Source organism: Mastomys coucha, unplaced genomic scaffold (genome assembly GCF_008632895.1).
Source record: "Mastomys coucha isolate ucsf_1 unplaced genomic scaffold, UCSF_Mcou_1 pScaffold9, whole genome shotgun sequence".
In the NCBI taxonomy this organism is placed as follows: domain Eukaryota; kingdom Metazoa; phylum Chordata; class Mammalia; order Rodentia; family Muridae; genus Mastomys; species Mastomys coucha.
The window spans coordinates 47,254,371-47,275,402 of NW_022196915.1; the positions used below are offsets into that span (position 1 = coordinate 47,254,371).

The 21,032-nt window shown below is 48.0% G+C and overlaps 2 protein-coding genes and 1 long non-coding RNA gene across 8 annotated transcripts in view; 2 read left to right on the plus strand and 1 right to left on the minus strand.

Annotated features, from left to right (window-relative positions):
- Positions 1 to 3,380, minus strand: part of LOC116084559 — a 17,113-nt gene extending 13,733 nt beyond the window's left edge. Inside the window, exon 1 of the long non-coding RNA XR_004116158.1 lies at positions 3,237 to 3,380. This is a non-coding gene — a long non-coding RNA (uncharacterized LOC116084559). The remainder of the gene's footprint in view (positions 1 to 3,236) is intronic.
- Positions 1 to 11,662, plus strand: part of Spata13 (spermatogenesis associated 13) — a 134,930-nt gene extending 123,268 nt beyond the window's left edge. For all 6 annotated transcript variants that reach the window (XM_031361626.1, XM_031361627.1, XM_031361628.1 and 3 more), the window contains 4 exons: positions 933 to 1,062; positions 3,375 to 3,747; positions 6,443 to 6,517; positions 7,843 to 11,662. In XM_031361626.1, the coding sequence (XP_031217486.1) occupies positions 933 to 1,062; positions 3,375 to 3,747; positions 6,443 to 6,517; positions 7,843 to 8,018 (754 nt within the window). In that variant the 3' untranslated portion in view covers positions 8,019 to 11,662. The remainder of the gene's footprint in view (positions 1 to 932; positions 1,063 to 3,374; positions 3,748 to 6,442; positions 6,518 to 7,842) is intronic.
- Positions 11,663 to 14,708: 3,046 nt separating this feature from the next.
- LOC116084556 (complement C1q and tumor necrosis factor-related protein 9) overlaps positions 14,709 to 21,032 on the plus strand; it is an 11,845-nt gene continuing 5,521 nt past the window's right edge. Inside the window, exons 1-2 of the mRNA XM_031361633.1 lie at positions 14,709 to 15,537; positions 19,887 to 20,073. Coding sequence (XP_031217493.1) covers positions 19,908 to 20,073 — 166 coding nt within the window. The 5' untranslated portion in view covers positions 14,709 to 15,537; positions 19,887 to 19,907. The remainder of the gene's footprint in view (positions 15,538 to 19,886; positions 20,074 to 21,032) is intronic.

Below are 21,032 nucleotides of genomic sequence, written 5' to 3' on the forward strand. Positions count from 1 at the left end.
TTGGTAAAACAGAAAAAACTTCTAGAAAAAAGGCAACAACAAAACCTCTTAGATCCTACCCTTCTTTGGGGACTTTTAGCAAAAACACCGTCCCTTTTCTTTGCTGGGCAGGGGAGGGGAGGGTCCACTTCTTGGAAAGTTCCAGGTCTTTTGTTTGCCTCCTGCTCTGCCTCTGAGAATAGGCCTGTAAAGACAGACTTGCTTTGTGGACAGTCCTGCAGACTTCCCAGGACTTGAGCTCCCGGGCTGTTGAGGATGCTAACTCAGTATACTGGGATCCCTGCTATGTTATCATGTGAGCTCAAGGGGTCCAGCCTGCTGACTAAATTGCTGGCTTACACATCCCCAAATTATTTCCACTTCCACGAGCCATGCAGTGTCCCAGCCTCCATGTAAATCTCTATTTTGATTTTAGAATTTTCGGTCCTTACAGTTTCAGAAGCATGGGCTGGGGCACTGTCGGAAGGCCATCAGACCATAGTGCTCCTGGCCTTTCATGCCCCTCCCTAAACAAGTAAAAGATGACACTTGATGCGGATAATTACTTTCGAAATGGCTAGTGATTTTAAGCAGCTTTATATAACAGAGAAGTGGTTCTGTTGAAATCAAAGCAGAGATCAAGGCCAGTTCTCTGAGAATAATTCAGTTGCTATGAGTAACACTTGGTTTCTGTGGCATTTACTTTCATTCATGGTGATTTCTGGGAAATGAATAGTGACATTCTTATTCCAAAAGAATTGTGAATCGTGTTCACTCTGCTCACTTAACCTGTTGCAGACTGTGATCTATTCACTGGGAACAATGGCTCTTACTCAGTGCCTCTTCTAGGCCATTAGCATACAAACCTGGGACTGAGCATGTTATTTTGTCAGTCTTTTGTCAGTCCTCTGAGTTGCATGTCATGCAATTAAAATGAACTTCTCGTTTTACAGTGATTACAACAATATAAAGGCAGCCTATGAAGCCATGAAGAATGTGGCCTGCTTGATCAATGAACGCAAGCGCAAGCTAGAGAGCATCGACAAGATTGCCCGCTGGCAGGTGTCCATCGTGGGCTGGGAGGTGAGAGGCACTTACACATGCTCAGTGAGGCTCATGGCTCCCGCATTTGAACCTAACATACTTTAGCCTCCTGTGATTGGCACTGTATTTTCTGGCCTTAATGGAATATTAATATGTGCATTTGAAGGGATTTTGATGAGTCTAAAAGACAACTACCTTAATGATAAACAATGCCTAAAGAAAAATTGAGTAGGTGAGGGAGCTCAGAGGATAAAGGTGCCAAACCTAAAAATGTGAGTTTAATCCCTGGGCCCTACTTGGTAAAATGAGAGAAGTCAACCTTGCGAGCTGCCTTCCAGCCTCAGTGTGAACAATGTGGCTCATGCATGCCCATACACATACATTTATGCATGTACACTTAATAATTAAAAGTAATTTTTAAAAGAAACAAGGTCACTAATATATTGCTTAGTGTCTGGTCCTCTGACACAGAGAGCCAGCTCGCACACAGTCATAGAGTGCAGTAATAGGAGCACGGGGAGCTCAAGTCCTGGTGACATATTTGGATCCTATGTGATCCAAGCAAGTTATCTTTTATTGTCTCTAAATCGAGGAGGAGAATATTACTTCTTCGGCTACATGGTCATTATGTAATAATACAAATAATCCTACCTAATAGTAATGGGCCAATGGGTATACTTACCCTTATTTGCACAACCATCTATACTCTTGCGTGCGCATGCACATGTGTGCGTGTGTACACGCACACAAACACACACACACACACACACACATATGCACACAGAGTATGTAGTGCCATACCATGTTCACCACTAATTGCATTTATGAACTCAGTGAAGAAGTAGGCATCAGCCATGGGATGGAGAAGGTCCTAAAGGGTGTAAGTACTCTCTTCAGGCCCAGCAGTCTAGACTGGTCACCTCTGCACTGCACTGGTGGCTAAGAACAAGCTAGTGCCTTTCAGGTTGTTGCTGAACAAGATAAGGGTCACTGCATCTACCAACTGGTCAGAACTGGCTTTCTCAGATGGAGAAGGTGTTGGGTGAGAAGGCGGGACTTGGGCTGAAGTTACTGAGAGCAGGGTCAACTAAACTGCTTTTTTTCTCCAGGAACCGTGAGCATACCTCTGACATTGCTGGCTGATCCCCCCCCCCCCCCCCCCCCCCCCCCCGCCGCCTTTTTTTTTAAGTGAAGAATCTGGGACACAAAATTGCTCTAGGAAAGGAAATAGAAGAAATATTTTAGAGTCAAGCACTTTTGCCTCCAGAACATTCTGTGTATTATTGGGATTAGAGGGAAATGAGAATGTCATAGGTAAAGGCCAGCTTCATCCCAGCTTTGTTAGGGTTCTGTTGACAAACACCCACCCTAGGTATGAAAAAGGGGTGCTTGCTTTCCAACCTTAGATTCTAACATTTAGGGGCCATCCCATCAGAATTTTCTAAGTTCTTACTGGCAGCCTGGCCTTTTGTTTCCAGGATCCTAAGCTAGCTACTCCAGAAAGTAGGTAACCACCTCACTCTGGAGCTGTAATAGTCACTAATGCCATGCCCCTGTGCAGTAAAACCTCTGATTCTCCTGTATTGTCATGAAGTCAGTCTTTATAGCTCCCACTCCAGAAAATGTCTGCACTCCATTGTTTGTTTATTTTTTAAAGATTTATTTATGAGTATATGAGTGCACTGTAGCTGTCTTCAGACACACCAGAAGAGAGCATCAGATCCCATTACAGATGGTTGCAAGGCGCCATGGGGTTGCTGGGAATTGAACTCAGGACTTCTGGAAGAGCAGTCAGTGCTCTTAACCACTGAGCTATCCCTCTAGCCCCATTATTTGTTTGTTTATATTTTATGTGCATTGGTCTTTGAGAATGTCAGATTCTCTGGAACTGGAATTGCAGACAGTTGTGCGTTCCCATGTGGTTGCTGGGAATTGAACTCAGGACCTCTGGAAGAGTAACCAGTGCTCTTATCCACTGAACCATCTTTCTAACCTCCAGCATTCTATTACTTTAACACGAGTTTTTAGATTAAGAAGACACTTTGAGCAGGTCACCTCCACAGGCATCAATCACCCTGCCAGGAACAAATATACCACATGCATATATGCACCATAAATAAATATGTAGAGATAGGAAATAATGAGTAGAAAAGAAAGATTTCATGGTAAGGGATCCCATGAAGTCAAGGTCTGAACAGCCTTGGGGGCCCTACCTGGCCGGTGTAGGGCAGCAATGTCTTAGGAAACTGGATGGAATATTCTAGAAAGACTGTATCAGAGGCCCCTTCTGTATCTCCATTGTTGGAAACAATCTGGTTTGGAAGGCTGACACTGTATTTACATTCTCTTAGGGCCTGGACATTCTAGACCGAAGCTCCGAGTTGATCCATTCGGGAGAGCTGACCAAAATCACCAGGCAGGGCAAGAGCCAGCAGCGCATCTTCTTCCTTTTCGACCACCAGCTGGTGTCCTGCAAGAAGGACCTGCTGCGCAGGGACATGCTGTACTACAAGGGCCGCATGGACATGGATGAAGTGGAGCTTGTGGATGTAGAGGACGGGCGAGACAAAGACTGGAACCTCAGCATGCGGAATGCCTTCAAGTTGGTTAGCAAAGCCACAGATGAGGTTCATCTGTTCTGCGCCAGAAAGCAGGAAGACAAGGCCAGGTGGCTACAGGCCTGTGCGGACGAGAGGCGGCGGGTGCAGGAGGACCAGCAGATGGGTGAGTCCCCTCAGTCTCCTCCTCCACAGGCCTTTTTTGTCTAGTTGCTCCCTCAAGAGCTGAATCTGTGTGTGGGGTGGCGCTGCAGGCATGTGCTTTGTGTGATATTAGCAAAGATGGCCCATAAAGCCCAAGGATGTGCTTACCACCCTTATTCACACTTTACAGATGGGACGCTCTTCCAGGATGGCCCAGCTTGGTGTGGTCCTGGGGACTGACCACATGTTGGTAGCACGCACCATGTTTGATATATTTGTTCCTGGTGGGGTGGTGCGTGTGGAGGTCAGAGAAGGACTCTAGTGACCTGCTCTATCACCTCTGCCTTTTCCACTTGCAAAGGCTCTCACTGAACCCGGAGCTATCCCGGGAGCCAGCAAGCCCCAGCCTTCCTCCTGTCTCAATGCCACACAGCATTGGGATTACAGCTGCACACATGAGCACACCAGCTTTTTACATGAGCACTGGGGATTTGAACTCAGGACTTCATACTTGTAGAGCATGCACGCTTTCCCACTCCTCAGAGGCCATCTTCCTAGCCCAGAATTGCCAGACAATTATCAAGGTTTCCATTTTTATCAGCACTGTTGCAAAACACTCTACTTCACCTCACTGTCTGGGTCAATTCAGACACAGTTCCTCGTGTGCTTTTCTCCAATGTGGCAACCACAGAACCTGTACCACATACCAGAGTGAGTTCGTGCATCTGATGCCCAGTAGTGTACTTGGACAGGTTGACCGTCTATAATCCCAAGATCAGAATCTCTGAGCATCAGTGAGGAAAATTTCACACCTGACATCATGTAAGGGACCCAGTCAAACTGCAGATGCCCCAAAAGTATATAGTTTGGAATCACTCTCAGGCTGTGTATAAATAAGATAAAGTGTCTATGAAACATAACTGAATCCTGTGTTTAGACTTTGGTCTCATCCCCAAGATACCTTATCATTGTATATGTGAAAATATTAGGAAATCTAAAGAGTGGCATGTCCTGGTCCCACACATTTCAGATAAGGGGAACTTAGCCTGTACGTTGGTTTGTCACCCTCAACTTCTGCTGGCCTTTTTTTATTGCATCATCCTGTGAGAAGGAAGCTACCATGTGGCATTAACTAGTGCAGTGCTCACAGTTTCTGTGCCCATGCTCCAGGGCCACCCACACATATTAGGAATGTGAGCATGCACTTCCCGATGTGAGCAGCGGTGTCCAGAGACCAGGGGTGCACAGGGGTCAGATGGGTGAGAGACGGCTGTGTTGCCCAGATCTCAAGGACCATGTATCTGGTCAAGTGTCACCCACTGCTACAGAGCCCAAGGGTCTTTAAGGGTGGTCCCTGTGTCTCCTGTACCAAGCCACCAGCTTCAGATGTGGCCTTAGATTCTGCAGTTGGCCGTAGAAAATGTCCTGGGGTCCCGTGTTGAACTCCATCAGGCTATCTTGCCACTAAAAGTGAGAATTTCTTCAGAAATTACCAGAGCTCAGGCTAGTGTGATTGCACACACGTCCCAGCCTCCCAGATGGGCTCTGCTACTCTGTGTGGCTGCCCTTTAGACCCAAGGAAATCTGGACCCCCAGCAGTCGCCATGCACTGGCTGCTGACTGTCAGGCCCTGTTGCAATAAGGCTCTGTCACAAAATCCTTCTCAGAAGTGTGCAGGCAGTTACTGAAACGTGACGTGACAGGGTCACCAGCTCCCGGTTTACTGAGTCATTCTGCTCTGTCTGGTGTGGCTAGAAGCACCCGAGTTAGAATGCTCGCACTCCTTCCCCTTAGGGTTCATGACAAACATAGAGGAGTCCTGACCACTCAGCTCTGCTCTTCCTCTTATGCATGTCCTCTTCGTGGGCTCCTGTGGCGGAGGACCAGTGAGGGCAGGTCCTCATGCTCTCTATGGAGCAACACACCAGTCTCTGTCTGGGTATGGGGTGGGAAGGAGACCCTTGCCAGTCAGGCAGACATTGAATATGTCACTGCATAAAGACAAGACAGCAACATCAGCCAAGGTAGAGTAGATCTAAGACAGAGACAAGGGTCAGTTGAAGCTGCAGAGGTAGAGTGTGACTGAGCTCTGCCACAGTGGAGGCTGGCTCCTCACCTCCCACTTCTGTGTCCCACCTTTTACCTCAGGAGAAGCAGACACCTCAGCCCCTGTGGTTGCTCCTCTGCTGTCTTGTCTCTCTCCAAAGCCAGTCTGTCATCTTTCTTGGTACAGTTCCTTTCACCTAATTGGCCTACCGTAGGTTGACAGCATCACTGTCCACTGCACAGCCAGGGCACAGTTCCAGTCTGAGGCTTCAGGCAGTTAGAATCTCAACCCACAGAGCTCTTGGCACGTGTGAGCAGCAGCCCTGAGCCCCTTCGCCTTGGGCTCTCTTCCCAGAGCGTCATGCTTTAGACCTGCAATTAAGGTGACTCCTATGTGGACATTGACCTGGCAGTGTCTGTCTTGAGACACCGAGGGTCTGGGTATCACTACAGTTGTACCTCATATCACTCTCTAAAATACCTGGGCTCAGAGGTCATCGTGAGGCACCCGGTGACACTTCTGGCGCCCTTCCTTTTCCTCACCTTGAAGGGTTCTTTACTCCAGTCTGTAAAGAACAGTATACTTCAGCACTAGTGTGTGTTGTACACAGTTTATTCTGAAAAAGTTTTCCCAGGTTCTGAATGTAGACCACATCTGTTTCCAAATCCAGGAATGGAAATCCCAGAAAATCAGAAGAAGCTCGCCATGTTGAACGCCCAGAAGGCAGGGCATGGCAAATCTAAAGGTAAGGTTGGTGGAAGCTTCTCCTCCTTTCTGTCTGTCTTGTGATGACCTGGAGTCTGCCCACACAGAGCCTTTTTGCAGCTCTGCATGGAGAAGAAAAGCCAGGGCTGCTTAAGGAACAGATCCCAATTGACGGGCAGGGGGAGAGCCTTCTTCCGGTTTGGATTCGGGTGCACGAAATATCTCAGGGAGCAATAAGGAGCAATAAAGGCTTTCAGGGCTCCTGGTCTTGCCAGTGCCTTCTGTTCCTCATGGCCCTAAAGGATGGTTCCCACTGGGTATCCACTGGCACCCAAATGGTACCCACGGAGCTGCCAGCCAAGTAACCCCTTGCATCTTTGATTTGAGGAAGAATCTCCCAACACCAAAGGGCTTGCCAGCAATTGGGGACTGCAGTACATTCCAGTGAGGTGAGGTCCCAGCTGTAGGGGACTACAGTGCATTCCAGTGAGGTAAAGTCCCAGCTGTAGGGGACTGCAGTGCATTCCAGTGAGGTGAGGTCCCAGCTGTAGGGGACTGCAGTGCATTCCAGTGAGGTGAGGTCCCAGCTGTAGGGGACTGCAGTGCATTCCAGTGAGGTGAAGTCCCAGCTATAGGGGACTGCAGTGCATTCCAGTGAGGTGAGGTCCCAGCTCTAGGGGACTGCACTACATTCCAGTGAGGTGAGGTCCCAGCTATGGGGGTCTGCCCTGCATTCCGGTGAGGTGAGGCGAGGTGAGGTGAGGTCCTAGCATTCAGAGCACTGGTAGATAGGAAGACCCTGGGCTTCTCCTAGAGTGCACCCCCACTCTTGTACACACTAGAATCAGTTGGCAGTGACCCAGAAGCCTTCATGCCCAGGCCACACCAGGGTCCTAGTGCTTACACGCAGTGTCTCCCCAGGGTAGACAATGCCAATGAGTGCTACCTCATCTATTCTTGCTACTGTTACCCCCATATTAGAGATTAGGGAACTGAGGCACAGAGAAATCAAAGAATTTCCCTCAAATACTCAGGGTCGGTAAGTGTGGAGTAGCATTTGGGCCAAGGGAGTGTTGACTCGAGGCCTTGGTTCAGAACATGTCACTACTTCCAGTCCACACCAGGAACCCGGTACTGATCTTTTACTGATCTCTCTCATGGTGGATGTTGATCTGCTCCATCTCCTGGACTTCCTTCTTGGGAGGTTTTTGGGTAGACATCATGAGGTGACCCTTGATGGTCCCACACAGGGAATCTGAAAGCTCATTTTGTAGGGCCTCTTGATTCCTTGGGATTAGCTAAGTACTTTGAGTCCCATTGTGGCTTTCTAGTGACTGGTCTGTTCTTCTGTCCTTCCTGAATTAGGCTACAACAGCTGCCCCGTGGCCCCACCCCACCAGAGCCTGCCGCCCCTTCACCAGCGCCATATCACTGTGCCCACCAGCATCCCACAGCAGCAGGTCTTTGCCTTGGCTGAGCCCAAGAGGAAGCCGTCGCTCTTCTGGCACACTTTCCATAAACTCACCCCCTTCCGGAAATGAGCCTTACCCAGGACGTGCCTCGGAGGGACTGTAGGGAGGAAGGCCAGCTCTGTCTCTTCAGCATGATGTCCAGGGATGGCTTCTTGCCCAGTGCTGAACACTTCATTTGGGGAATCAGTGAAGGGAGAAGAAGTTGGACTCAGCTTTGACCTTGAGAGGCCCCAGCACCCTTGTGGAAGGAAGGAGCCATGAAGCACTGCTCTGTCCCACACTGGAAGCCACACTCTCTGGTGGCCATGATATAGGGACAAGGGCCTCTCTGCATGGAGACTGCTGACTCAGTCAGCCCTTCGAGTTTCCCACTGACGGTCACACTCCTGCTCCAGTTCCAAATAGCCTTCGGGTCCTTCAGGAGCCAACTACATTAAGGATGGCTTCTATGTTTGATCTTAAGAAACTCATTGACAGGCATTGGTAGGAGGTTGGCAGCCATGGGATGACCTGAGTATGGTCAGGCCCAGAAGAGACAATGAAGGAGCTAGAGCCAACGGGGCAGGTGCCCACAGGTCTCCAAGGTGTCGCAGAAGCCAAGCAAGAGTGTAGGTCTCATCCTTACAAGGTTCCTTATTCACAAGAGAGTCAGGAGGCACCTGGTGCCCTGGCAGTGCCAAGGAGTATAGCATCCTCAAGGCAGTGCTACTTTCCAGAGTGGAGAGAAGGCTGCTGCCACCTGACTTGTCCCTTCAAACAGAGGTCACCCCTTGCTCACCCCTCACAACCTAAGAGCCTGCCATTCACGGAAGTAAGGGTGACGTGAACCATTTAACTTTGAGAACGTGACACTGTGCGTCTTCAGCCGCCCTTTGTATCACCAGTGGGATGATGGAGATACCCTCAGCCATAGAAAAAAAAAACAAGGGGCAAAACCATCCTGCTTCCTGGGGAGATGGAAATGCCTCTGTCACATGACCCCGAAACAGTAGTGCATGGCTGTGCCAGCCGGAGAATGGTCTTGAGGACTCCTTAGCTCCGAGAGAGCTGTCTCCTAACAAGGGCCACATAAGCTGACACCCACAGAGAGTAACCTTTCTCTGTTGGCCTTGTGTTTGTGACTTGATGAAAATGCCTTTTAACTCCATCTAAGGGAGACTGCTTCTGCGTTTTAATCTGCCCAGTGGGCTGGCCGGGAGGGGTCCTGCTGTGCAACTCACGTGTTCCTTTGGACAAGTGTGTTCTTGTGTGTGCTGTCCGTGCAAGGTTCTTGCCTCTCATCAGCTCTCGCTTGAGAACACACACGTCTGCGGCGTCTGAGGTGAAGGTATTGGTCCGTCAGCACAGTCCACCCTGCCTCCACATCTATGCCTGAAACAAGTCATGTCACAGCAGATAGCCTTGAACCTGGACCTGGGATTAGCCTCAGCCCTGCTGTGCACCCTGGCAGGGTCACTTATAGGTAGCACGGCTGGGGACTGTAGTCAGTGGCCCCACAGCTGTGTCTGTGTGCTATGGAGTGGTTCAAGTGCACAGAGCATGCGCCATGTGCGTGTGCCTGTGCGTGTGCGTGTGCGTGTGCGTGTGTGTGTGTGTGTGTGTGTGTGTGTGTGTGTGTGTGTGGTGGGGGAGGGAGAGGGAGGCCTCAACTTCAGCTGCATTTCTATAACTGACAGGTTTGTTTGGTTGGTTTTTTGTTTGTTTTCTAATAGAATGTAAGGAGATACTTTAGAAACCATACTTTGTGTACTTTGCTCCAGTGTGTGTGTGCAGCAGTTCCCACAGTTGTGTTGTTAATATGAAAACTGCTTTAAAGAAGTGATTAGTCATTGGTCCTGTTCATTTTCACTGAGGATTCCTCAAATCAGAGCCTCGCTGCAGGCTCCATTTGCTGTTACAGCTGACAACAGTGAAGAAGTAATAACATGATGTTTGTGACCAGTCCTAATAGAATTCCCAGCTGCCCTAACTTCCGGTTCCCACCTACCTCCGCAAACCTCCTAACAATCCTGGACATCAGGACATGTTTATATCGAGTCACATTCAAGACCTGGGCTGGCCCCGGGTGATTTTATACAGCCCGAGAAGTGCTTGGTCAAATAAAGTCTGTCCCAAGTGACTCTTACTTGGGATTTCTGGGTGATTTTGAAAACAAATGTGTTTTTAAAAGATGTAATAGCCTTTGACTTTGTAAAAATCTGTATGTGAGTATACATTTTATTACCAAATACAGAAAGTGGAGGACCTTTAGTGGTTTTTATTTTCAGTTCGCCAAACTCCCTTCTTGATTTAAGGCATGCTTTCTACTTTGGAAGGAAATAAAAACAACAAAGAACCTCCTGCCCAAATGGTGTCCGCCACTCCCGAACAACATTCCCTCCCTCTCCCTCAATGGGCCAAAAAATATTGGTGATTTAAAATGTTGATGAATTTCATTTGTTCTATTTTTAGCAAATTTTTAGCATTCCAGAATTTGCCAGCCCTGTTAACGCGATGGTGAACGCCTCCCTGGTTTCGATTGTACCGATAACTTGTAGGCGCCGTGTGGTCGGTGAAAAGTGATCATAACACTTGAAAATCTAGAGAAAGAAAACATTCCAGGCTCTGTCCCCTAAAGTAAAAGAGAGTGGTACACAGCTGATTGGGGCTCCTGTGAGCCTTCGCTGCCGCCCCTAAGCTGCTGTCACGTGTCTGATCTTCCTTGCCACGTGGTAGATCCACCCCTGCAGGTGAGAGCCGCCATTACTATGGAATGCCATTTCTAACTACTGTGCCTTTTACTACCCAATCCATTGAAGACTGATTCCTCATCCTACGTTGCTGTCATTACGTGAAAAGCAAAAGGTGTATTTAATTCGAAAAGTGGTTCAAAGCGCAAGGTTTTTTTTTTTTTTTTTTTTTTAAGTGCCAGTGCTCCAGCATCGTGTACATGTGGAGATCTGTAACTGGATTGCTGATGTTTCCCAGTCAGTCCTGTTTCCCAGCCAGAGTTTCCTGGAGCCAGGGCATGGCTTCTGCATTATGGCTTCATCACAGATAGGAAAAGCAGGAGCATCCTCAGGCCAGTGCCAAGAAATATGTCAGTGAGTTTCAACAGCGGGCAGACAGGATGCTGGGCACAGTGTGCCCACAGCGGACAGACAGGAGGCTGGACACAGTGTGCCCACAGATTGTTTCTGCTCAGCATCCAGGGAAAGGGGCGTTTGGAAGACTTAGGACAAAGTATGTAGAAACTTCTAGCCAGTCTTAGGGAGGGGAAAGAAACATCAGCTTATATAATGTATGTAAATTTGCTTAGCCACCCCATGTGCCCCCTGTTATTGCCTTTACTGTTCTCCTGGGCATTGCCAATTGTATTTAGAAAGTACTTCGAGCCGCTTCTATAACTTAATAATAGTAAGTCCCCTTTTTGGGTACGTGTCCGTGCCCACTGGGAGTGACTTGCCGATCATGGCTGTGCTTTTGATGGTAACTAATCCACGCTGCGGTGCTGTCATCTGTGTGAGCCAAGTGCTGCTGCTGAGCTGGAGAGCTAGCTCTGGCCCTGAAATAGGACTCCTGTGCTAGATATGCATTTTTGCTGAATGAAGGCTTTGTTGTTGTTGTTGTTGTTGGTTTTTTAAAAAAAAATACCGTTATTTGATTTCTTGTAAATGCTGTGAATCTCTATTTGTCATTTTGTATCTGTATATTAAAATTAATTTGCCAACCTGGTTCTAGTGATACATCTCCCTAGTAAAGTAAGATAGACACACTATACAGAAAGTGGCAGGCTGGGGCAGGCACAAAGCCCTGGTTCAGATTGTCAGCACTGCATTAAACTGGGTGTGATAGCACATACCTCTAATTCCAGTGCTTGGAAGGTGGAGGGAGGAGGTTTTCTCTGGCCACGATAAGGAGTTCAAGGTCAACCTAAGCCGTGTGGAACTCTGTTTCCAGAAAAGAACATTTTTAAAAGGCAGCAAATGCTAGAATTTACAGAGCCTTTCTTGCCTTGAGAAAGACTCATTCCTGGTGGGTGGGAGGGAATTACTGGGAGGTGTTGGAGAGAGGCTCTGGGGGGAATGGAGAGGGGCCACTGGACTTCCAAAGCCAGTTAAAATAGCAGATGAGCCGGAGAGAGCAAGTGATAGTTTGGGTGGGTTTTGTCAGCCTCTTGTGGGTTTGGAGACGTAACTGGGAACTGCCCCACCTCTTACCTCAAGGTCAAGCAGGCCCTTTTGACCAGGGCTGAGTGACAGCCCAGCCCAGGAAGGCTAAATCTGTTACAGCGGTTTTCCATGAGTGATGGAAGTGTGGGTGACCAGCCCTCTATGCCTTGGGGTGGTCAGAGCGGCTGGCAAGGCCCTTCACTGGGAGGTGAGCCTGCAGCCTTGGCCTCCCTCACCCAGGGTGGGGGATGAATAAGAGTTTCCTCCGCCTTAGCAAGCTCAGAAAAAAAATCCCAGTAAACAAGCCATTGTTTTCGGTGACTAATCAGAGCATGGTCCCTCTGGGTTGCCAAGGCTGCCTCTTGCTTTCTGGTGTTTAATCCCAGCATCATCTGTCCATTTGTATCCTTGCTCGCTCCTCCATGGGGTCCATTGACAAAGAGTGACAATGACAGCCCTGGGGACATAGCAGGATGGCACCATGCACAGAAGGGAACGTACTTTATTCTAGAAGGGTTAGGAAGTGAAACAAGCATTTTTGTTGTTGTTGTTGTTGTTGTTGTCTGCTGTATGCACAGGAGAGACCATGTCCCTTTGGAGGAATGTGGTCAGACAAACCCAATGATGTTCTTGCGTCAGTGGCATCAGATGTGAGGTAGGCATAGGACAGCCCCTAAAATGGAGTCTTCTCCTTACCAAACATCCAGGCCCATACTCAACTCCTAAGCGTTCTGTGGACAAGCACGCAGAGCTTACCTAGAGCGGTGCCTCTGCTGGGTCAGAGCTGAGACCATGCGGTGTCTGGACAGCTGGACTTCAGCAAATGACCAGGACCTTGTGACACTGGTGCTGTTTGGCATTCCCCAACATGGCTGCAGAGCTCAAGGCCAGCTGTAGCCAGGATGACCTACATAGGTTGTGGTGAAGAGAAATTTCAAATCAGGCAGAGCGGTGCCCAGGGAGACGGCCTAGCAGGCTGCAGAGTGATCCCAGCAGGCCTTGGGGAAGGAATGGGACACTGGTGACCGAGTCCTCTTCTTATGACTAGGAGTACCATAAACTGAGGTGGGAGAGTAGTATAAATGGTGCCCTAGTCTTGGTTCCTGCTAAGTCGGGAGAGAGGGCAGGACTAGGAATACAGCTAGAGAGGATTCTCCATGGCCAGGAGAGCAGAAGGGCCTGTGGCAGCCTGAAGCTGAGTGACCACAGAGGTCCCTCTAGCAACCAAACTGCACTACCTACACATGAATGACCTTGGGGGCTTAGCTGTAGCAATCAGACCTAAAGAAGCCAGACCATGCTCAATGGATGCCATCTAGTTTAATGGATGCTGCCAAAGCCAGTCCCGCCTCCTCTTGAGGCTGTCTGCTGGGCTGAGGAGTGAATATGGGATGTGGTTAGCTCTGCTAAGGTGAGGCTTCCTTCTCAATGCCTGCATACCCCATCCCCAGATGGCCACTAAGGATGAGCTCCTGCCCTTCTCAGAACAAAACAGTATTCTTCAGCTCTTGAAACTGCTGCACTTTTGCCTGACTGTTTAAACACACTTCTCAGGAGAACCTACAGAGCTGCAGTGTGCTCCTCCGTGGGCTGAAGGTTGGGGAAAGAGATAGACAAAGCCCTCATCTGCTCCACGTCTGGTCTAAACTCACTGATGTTGGGGCTGGTAACTTGCTGCCTCCTGTGCACCAAAAGCTGAAGCCTGGAGTTCCTATAATTGTCAGGAAGAGTAATTGTCAGGTCCAAAGGGAACCTCGGTTCCCCCAAAGAGCAGTGGATAACCCCGAGATGACAGCGTTTGCTCAGCTCAGGCTGTACTGTAGACCGAGAAGCATTCCTCATGAAAGGGGCTTCCAGCTGGCGGAAAGGGCCCCTTCCCTCAGCATATACTTGTATTGTGTGTCCTTCAGTTCCTATCCACATGTGTCTGTTGCTTCCTGCCCTCACCTCCTCCGCTCTAAGTTCTCAGGCTGTTCTAGTTCCCTCTCTCAGCTACTTGTCCCCGTACAGTCCAGCAACCTCTCTAGCCCTGGCCATCGGCTTCTTTTTCTCTCCGCTCTAGACCCTTGAGATGCCCCTGGCTATTCTCCCCCCTCATACCTGTAATGGAAACCTTTCTAACTATGGAGTGGCCATTTCAGTAGATTATTGATTGTGCCCCACTTACAGCAATGACTATGAGCAGAGAGAGACTCAAACAGACTTCCTGGTTCCTTTTATGGAGACGGGAGCTTTTTTTCTCCCCCCTGGTTTTTTGAAAAAGATCCTCTCTCTGGGCGATGGTGGCGCACACCTCTAATCCCAGCACTTGGGAGGCAGAGGCAGGTGGATTTCTGAGTTCGAGGCCAGCCTGGTCTACAGAATGAGTTCCAGGATAGCCAGGGTTACACAGAGAAACCCTGTCTCGAAAAACCAAAAAAAAAAAAAAAAAAAAAAAAAAAAAAAAAAAAGAAAAGAAAAAAGAAAACGAGCCTCTCTGTGTAGCTGTCCAGGAACTTGCTCTGCAGACCAGGCTAGCCTCAAAGTCACAGAGGTCTACCTGCCTCTGCTGGAATTAAGGGTACGTGCCATTACCACCCAGCTGCTGCTGCTGCTTTTTTTTAAGCTGAGGACTGAACCCTGGGTCTTGTGCTTGCTAGACAGATGCTCTACCACTGAGCTAAATAATAGCCAAACTGGAGAAGATAACTTTATTTTACAGTTTGTTATATTTAGAGGACAGAGCAGGGTCACTGGGAGCATCAGGCCTTATCTAGAGCTTTAGGAGTGCAAGAGCTCAGAGCTACTTCATGAACATACGACCCCCAAAAGCACGCCAGAAGGCCTTTCCTCCTGGGTGTCAGTGTCCTGCAGTATTCTGCACAGACATGAGTGCCAATGGGAGGCTTAACTGAATCATAGGCTGCTCTTAAATTTAGTGTTGTCCTTAATGAGAGTCTTAGGCAACAGTGACTGTAACTAGTAAACGTTCTAAGTTAAACAAAGGGATCCTGCAGCTCTGTGTTGCAAAGACCGAAGGTTACAGTCAGGGTCCTCAGTGTCCTGTATGCGCCCGTTTCCTCACTCAGGATGGACTCAAGGCCAAGGAGAGAGCTGTTCACAGTAAGGAAAGAAGCCTGCAGTGGTGATCTCTCCTCCCACATTCCACCTGCTGGGACACCTGGAGTCCCCTCAGCTGATTTCAGAAGGCAGAAGAAAAAGGACAAAGTCTTCCACACTTGGGACGGTGTGAAGGGATGCTACTGAACCCCAGTGTCGCTGTGACTTTTGAAGCTAATCCAAGACATCTTGTGCCTCCCTCGGTCCCCTCCCCTTCCTGCTATTTTGCACTTGTGCTCACTGGGGAGTTCTATGGCAGGAAGGCTTGATTTTATTAACAGTGTGAGGGTTCCCTATTCCCACAGTGGCAGTATCCAGCCTGCAGCTTCAGGGTTCAGGTAAGTGCACTAAAGGATATTTTTTTTTCATGTTCAGCTGAAGGCACCTGGGTTCTAAGGTAGCCACATGTGGTATGAAGCTCTGGGTAAGAACAGAGGTCATCTGCTTCTCAAACTTTTTTTCCTAAAGAACAAACCAGGTGGGTTTGTGGGTAGTTCTCCTGTGATGTCATACTGGAGAGACCAACACAGAAGGTTTGGACTACCGAGTAAGTTCCAGGACAGATAGCCTGGGCTACAGTATGAGCCTGTCAAACAGACACACACACACACACACACACACACACACACACACACACATATACCCACACACACACACATACACAGGGAGAGAGAGGAGGAAGGAAGAGAAGGAGAGAGAGAGAGAGAGAGAGAGAGAGAGAGAGAGAGAGAGAGAGAGAGAGAGAGAGAGACAGAGGCAGAGAATTTCATTTGCCAGAATTCTGCAGTACTGGGCTGAGAGGACGCATAAAAAACAGGATCAATCATAAGAATAACAGAGTTTTCTAGAAATGCTTGTAGATCATTGGCTACACATTTTAATGAGTGTTTTGATAGTTGTGTCGATGCTGACTTATACGGTCTCTAAAAACAACGTACGTTGAAGAAAAGATGCATACTGTAACATTGTACCAAACACATAGGAGAAATAAACAAAGCCAACTTAGTATAAGGGATGTCATCCATTGGTCTTCCACTCAAGCAAGCTGAGCCTCAGCAGAGATCGCTCGCAAGCTGGCCTGGTGAAGCATACCTATCCCCAGCACTTGGGATGCTGAGGCAGGACCATGACTTCTAAGCTGGCCTGAGCTGCATAGAAGGACCCTGGCTGGGAAAAGTAAGATTGTTCCCTTGATTTCTGTTAAGTGTTAGTGTTTGGGGGAGGGGAGATAAGGAATCTGGAATGTTTGAAAATACATGACTGTAAATTAGAGAAAATCAGAAGAGGCACCAAAAATGGCTTTAAAAAAAAATGTGTGTGGGGTGTTATGCCTGTACCACACTGGGAGCCAGGAAAGGGCGTCTCATCACCTGCAAGGGGTGTGAGCAGCCTTGTGGTACTGGAAGATCAGCCATCTCTCCACCCTGCAAGTGGCCTTTCATAAAGAAGGTGGGAAATGAGGGTGAATGCTGGTAAAGCCCAGAAGAACCAACCTTGAATCTACCAGTGGCTTCTGCGTCCAGCGGCAGGAGTGACTATAGAGAACTCACTGGGTTGGCTCTAAGAAAAGTCAGCTGCCTAAAGTGGAGTGGGTTTGTGACTGAGGGAAACCGCTGGGAAACACCTTCTGTATCCCATGACTCTCTGCAGCTTTCACCAGAGGGCGACACCATCTTTAGGTGGCAGTGTCTAGCTACAGAGGGGCTGGAGAGATGGCTCAGGGGTTAAGAGCCCCAGGAGGAGTTGAGTTCATTTCTCAGCACCCACATCTGGTGGCCTGTAACTCCAGCTCCCGGGACATCCGATGGTCCAGCCTCAACAAGTCTTTACGTTTGTGTGTGTATGTCTGTATCTGTCTGTTTGTGTGTCTTTGTCAATGTGCACACATGCACACAATTTAAAATAATAAAAATAAGTATCTACAAATGTGTAGCCAGCACTACAAAGACATTTTTCCTCACAGGAAAACCGCCATCATTCTATACATTAACATGTTTGCCTATTTGCATATATTTACTTCTAGTTTTTGATAGCATATATAAATTAATATCTTCATAATACGCCTGATATTTTAGTCTTTCTAAAAGTCATTTTAAAAAGTTTAAACCTTTGTGTGTGGGTGTGCATGCACGCGCACACACGCGTGCATGCACACCCACACACCCACACACCCAACCCCCCCCACACACACCCACACACACCCCCACACACACACGCACATGCTTGTTGTATGGATGCCCTCAGAGGCCATTAAAGGGGGCTCAGATCCCCTGTAGCTGAAGCTTTAGGTAGTTGTGAGCTACCTACTGTGGGTGCTGAGAGCTGAGTGCCAGTCCTCTGCAAGAGCAGTGAGTGAACTTAGCTGCTGAGCCATCTCTCTAGCCTCCATTTTAATTCTTTCTGTTTGGCTGGGTCTTTTGAGACAGGGTCTCATCTGTATCAGGCTCATCTTGAACTCACCTTTCTTCTGCCTTTATCCATCTTTTACATACTTTCTTGACCTTCATAATTTTCTCAGCACTTACATACTGGTCCACTCCCTAAGTCTATTCTCAGGCATGACATAATGTACCCTTTTCCACCTTAACAGAAAACACTGCAGTTACCCATTGGCACACAAATCTTTGCTGTACTATGAATAATTTTAGAGATGGTTCTACTGGGTCAAAGAGACAGACACCCTGGTTTTTACCATTATAAAGGCTTATAGACATCTACATTGCTGGCCGCAGTACATAGGACCTGGGGTCTGATGGGATGCAATAACCCATGTGCTCTTCTATGGTTTGGTGAGTGGATTTTGTTCCTTAAATATTAAAAGAGCTGCCATCACGTTGTCTTTGCATCAACCCATCGCTGCTCACTCAGCCTGCTGCTCGGTACTAAATATCAAGACTGGGATGGGGGTGGGGACTCTGAAAGTACAGCCAGGTGACTCCCATGACCTTGTATCAAACACAGAGCCCCTGCCAGGCAGGTCCTGGGGACAGATGGTATGACACTTTGTACACTCACAGGGAACCTCAACTCGATCTACAATCCCACTCATTCATATCTTAAAGACTCAAGCCCCTGCAGGGGCTTGCATGCTGATTATGGGGAGCAGTTTGCCTACAGATCTTCCCCCCTTGCCCAGATCTCAGCTACAACCTGAGGCAGAAGACAGACTAAAACAGAAACAAATACAATCCAGAACCCAAGTAAAAGGACCAGTGGCTATAGAGGGAAGGCACTGAGAATGTGCTTCTCACAAAATCAGATGGTGTGTGTGCACAGGCCTGCGCCTCAACCTGCTGTGTGCTCATGGATGCACCACCACAGTGGGCTCAGGTGCACCGGGACTTAAAACCAAGGACTCTATGTGCGACACAAGTGCTCTAGCGTTGAGCTCTAGCCACATCCCAAATGTACATGTTCGGTATGCTGCTGTTAATGCCACATACTTTTTAGTGCCTGTATGTGGTACTAGGATGGGACTGTGGGCCTCATGTGTGAGGTAGCTTGTCTGCAGCTGAATTATATCCTCAGCTTTAGTGTTTTGTTGTTGTTTTTATTGTGATGAAATAGATATATAAATTCAAGCTTACCAGTTTAACCATTTTAAGTGTATGGTTGAATAGCAATAAATACATTCACGCCATCCTGCAACCACCACCATCATTGACCCGCAGAGGTTTCGTCTTTCATTGAACAGTGCCCCTCCCTTCAACTCCTGGCACCTGCCATATTGCTTGCTCCATGATCTGGATCACTTTGCATACATACCAGATCTGTCGTTCAGTCCCAGATTATCACTGCCTAATGTCCTGGAGGGAGCCATGATTTCCTGCCTTTCAGGAGGGAGAGGGGTTTGAATGACATTTGACTATATTTATATACTAAGTATTCTATAACCACTCATCCACTGAAGTACGTGACTGCTCCCCCTAGTGACTGCCAAGAACATTGCTGCCAGGAACCCCAAGCATGTTCAAGCCTCTCAGTTTTTGTTGTTGTTGTTATTGTTTTGTTTTATTTTGTTTATTCTCAGGAATAGAGTTGCTGGGTCAGGTGATAATTTTATGTGGCTTTATTATTTTTAGTGTGCCTTTTCATGTATATTGTGGTCAAATTTGGTCTTTGTATTAGCCCCCTGGGATGAGAAAACATTTTCTGTGGCTTAAAAAAATGGCTTGCTCAAATTGAAACAATAAATAGAAGAATCTCCTGACCTCAATACTTGGTGTCCACATTTGTTGACCATTAAAAATGGTCCCAACCATGTGTTTCCATCTGAGAACAATGTCCCTTTTTTTTTTTTTTTTCCTTTTGCAATGGTGGACTATCACTGCATACCCATACACTGTGCTGACCTGGAACTTGTGATTTCTTTCTCAGCCTTCTGAGTTCTGAGACTACAGTCAGGTGCCATGACGTCAGGCTTTGTAACAAGCTCCTTCTAATCCAGCTTGGTCAGCTACCTGGTCTCTGATTTTGCCCTGCCCTGTCCACCCATCTGACACAGTGAGATTGGATTCAGGCCTTTGTCAGTGCAGAGAGAGGAGGCCCTGTCACTCCTTATTACCCCTGGCCATGCCCAGAGACCAAGGCCTGTCCCATTGCAGAAATGAGAGGCCGTGTTCATGCCCAGCAGCTGTACCTGTGTCCAGTGGCCATGCACCTTTCAGTTTCTGTTTCCCTCTTTCAGTCCAGACCCTGTTGTCTGACCATGAGGATTTGGTGGCTTCTGCTGGTTATGGGTGCATGCACAAGGAGCGTATTCTCCCAGGACACCTGCCGGCAAGGGCACTCTGGCATCCCTGGCAATCCAGGTCACAATGGCCTACCTGGAAGAGACGGACGAGATGGTGCCAAGGGTGACAAAGGAGACGCAGGTACTTGACACTTGCCGCTTCTGAGGACCTCCTTTTATCCCTTTAGGCACCCACCTGCCACTGGTGTATTGTTCTACCTGCCTACTGCGCCCTCACCCACCAATGTGCTCTGCAGGGGCTGACTGAAGTGCAGGGCAAGGCCAGGAGCACCCTGCCCCCACAGGCTTCTCATAGACAGGAGATGACTGTTAACAAGTGTTTCTGCAAGCATCGGCATTTGAGTGGGATACTATAGGTGTGATGCATCATTAGTATCATGAGACCAGTGGAGCAATCTTATGGCTAAGTACAGAGGCAATCCCCCATCCACAGGAGAAGGCCCATAGTGGACGCCTAGAGCCATAGAAAGCACAGAACCCTACCCATGTCATGCTTCTTCCTATGTATTCATAATCTATGATAATGTTTAATTTCTATGCTAGGTAAGGAGTAAATAATCATTAATAATAAGACATTAAGTATTTCACTTTACTATAAAGTTACCAGGATCAATGTTCTTACATTTTGAGAAATGTATTAAGTTACAGTTAAGGTTATGTGGCCATCAGCGTTGTGAGACTACCTTGGCCATTCAGATAACTGAGACGGCTGCCAAGTGACTGACAGGAAGGTAGCATATGGCTTCCTGGGAGCTGTGACCATGGCATGTGCCACCATGTCTGGGTCAGTGTTTATTTTTGAATGTATGAAGGTTTATGTGAGTGTGTGTGTGTGTGTGTGTGTGTGTGTATAGTTTATTTATGTGTATACTCTTAGTATATGAGTGCTCTGTCTGCATGAGACCTGCATGCCAGAAGAGGGCATCAGACCCCTTTATAGATGGTCATGAGCTATACTGTGCAGGTGCTGGGAATTGAACTTAGGACCTCTGGAAGAGCAGCCAGTGCTCTTGACTGCTGAGGGTTTTTTGTTGTTGTTGTTGTTGTTGTTGTTGTTTGTTTTTGTTTTTTTTTTTTCGA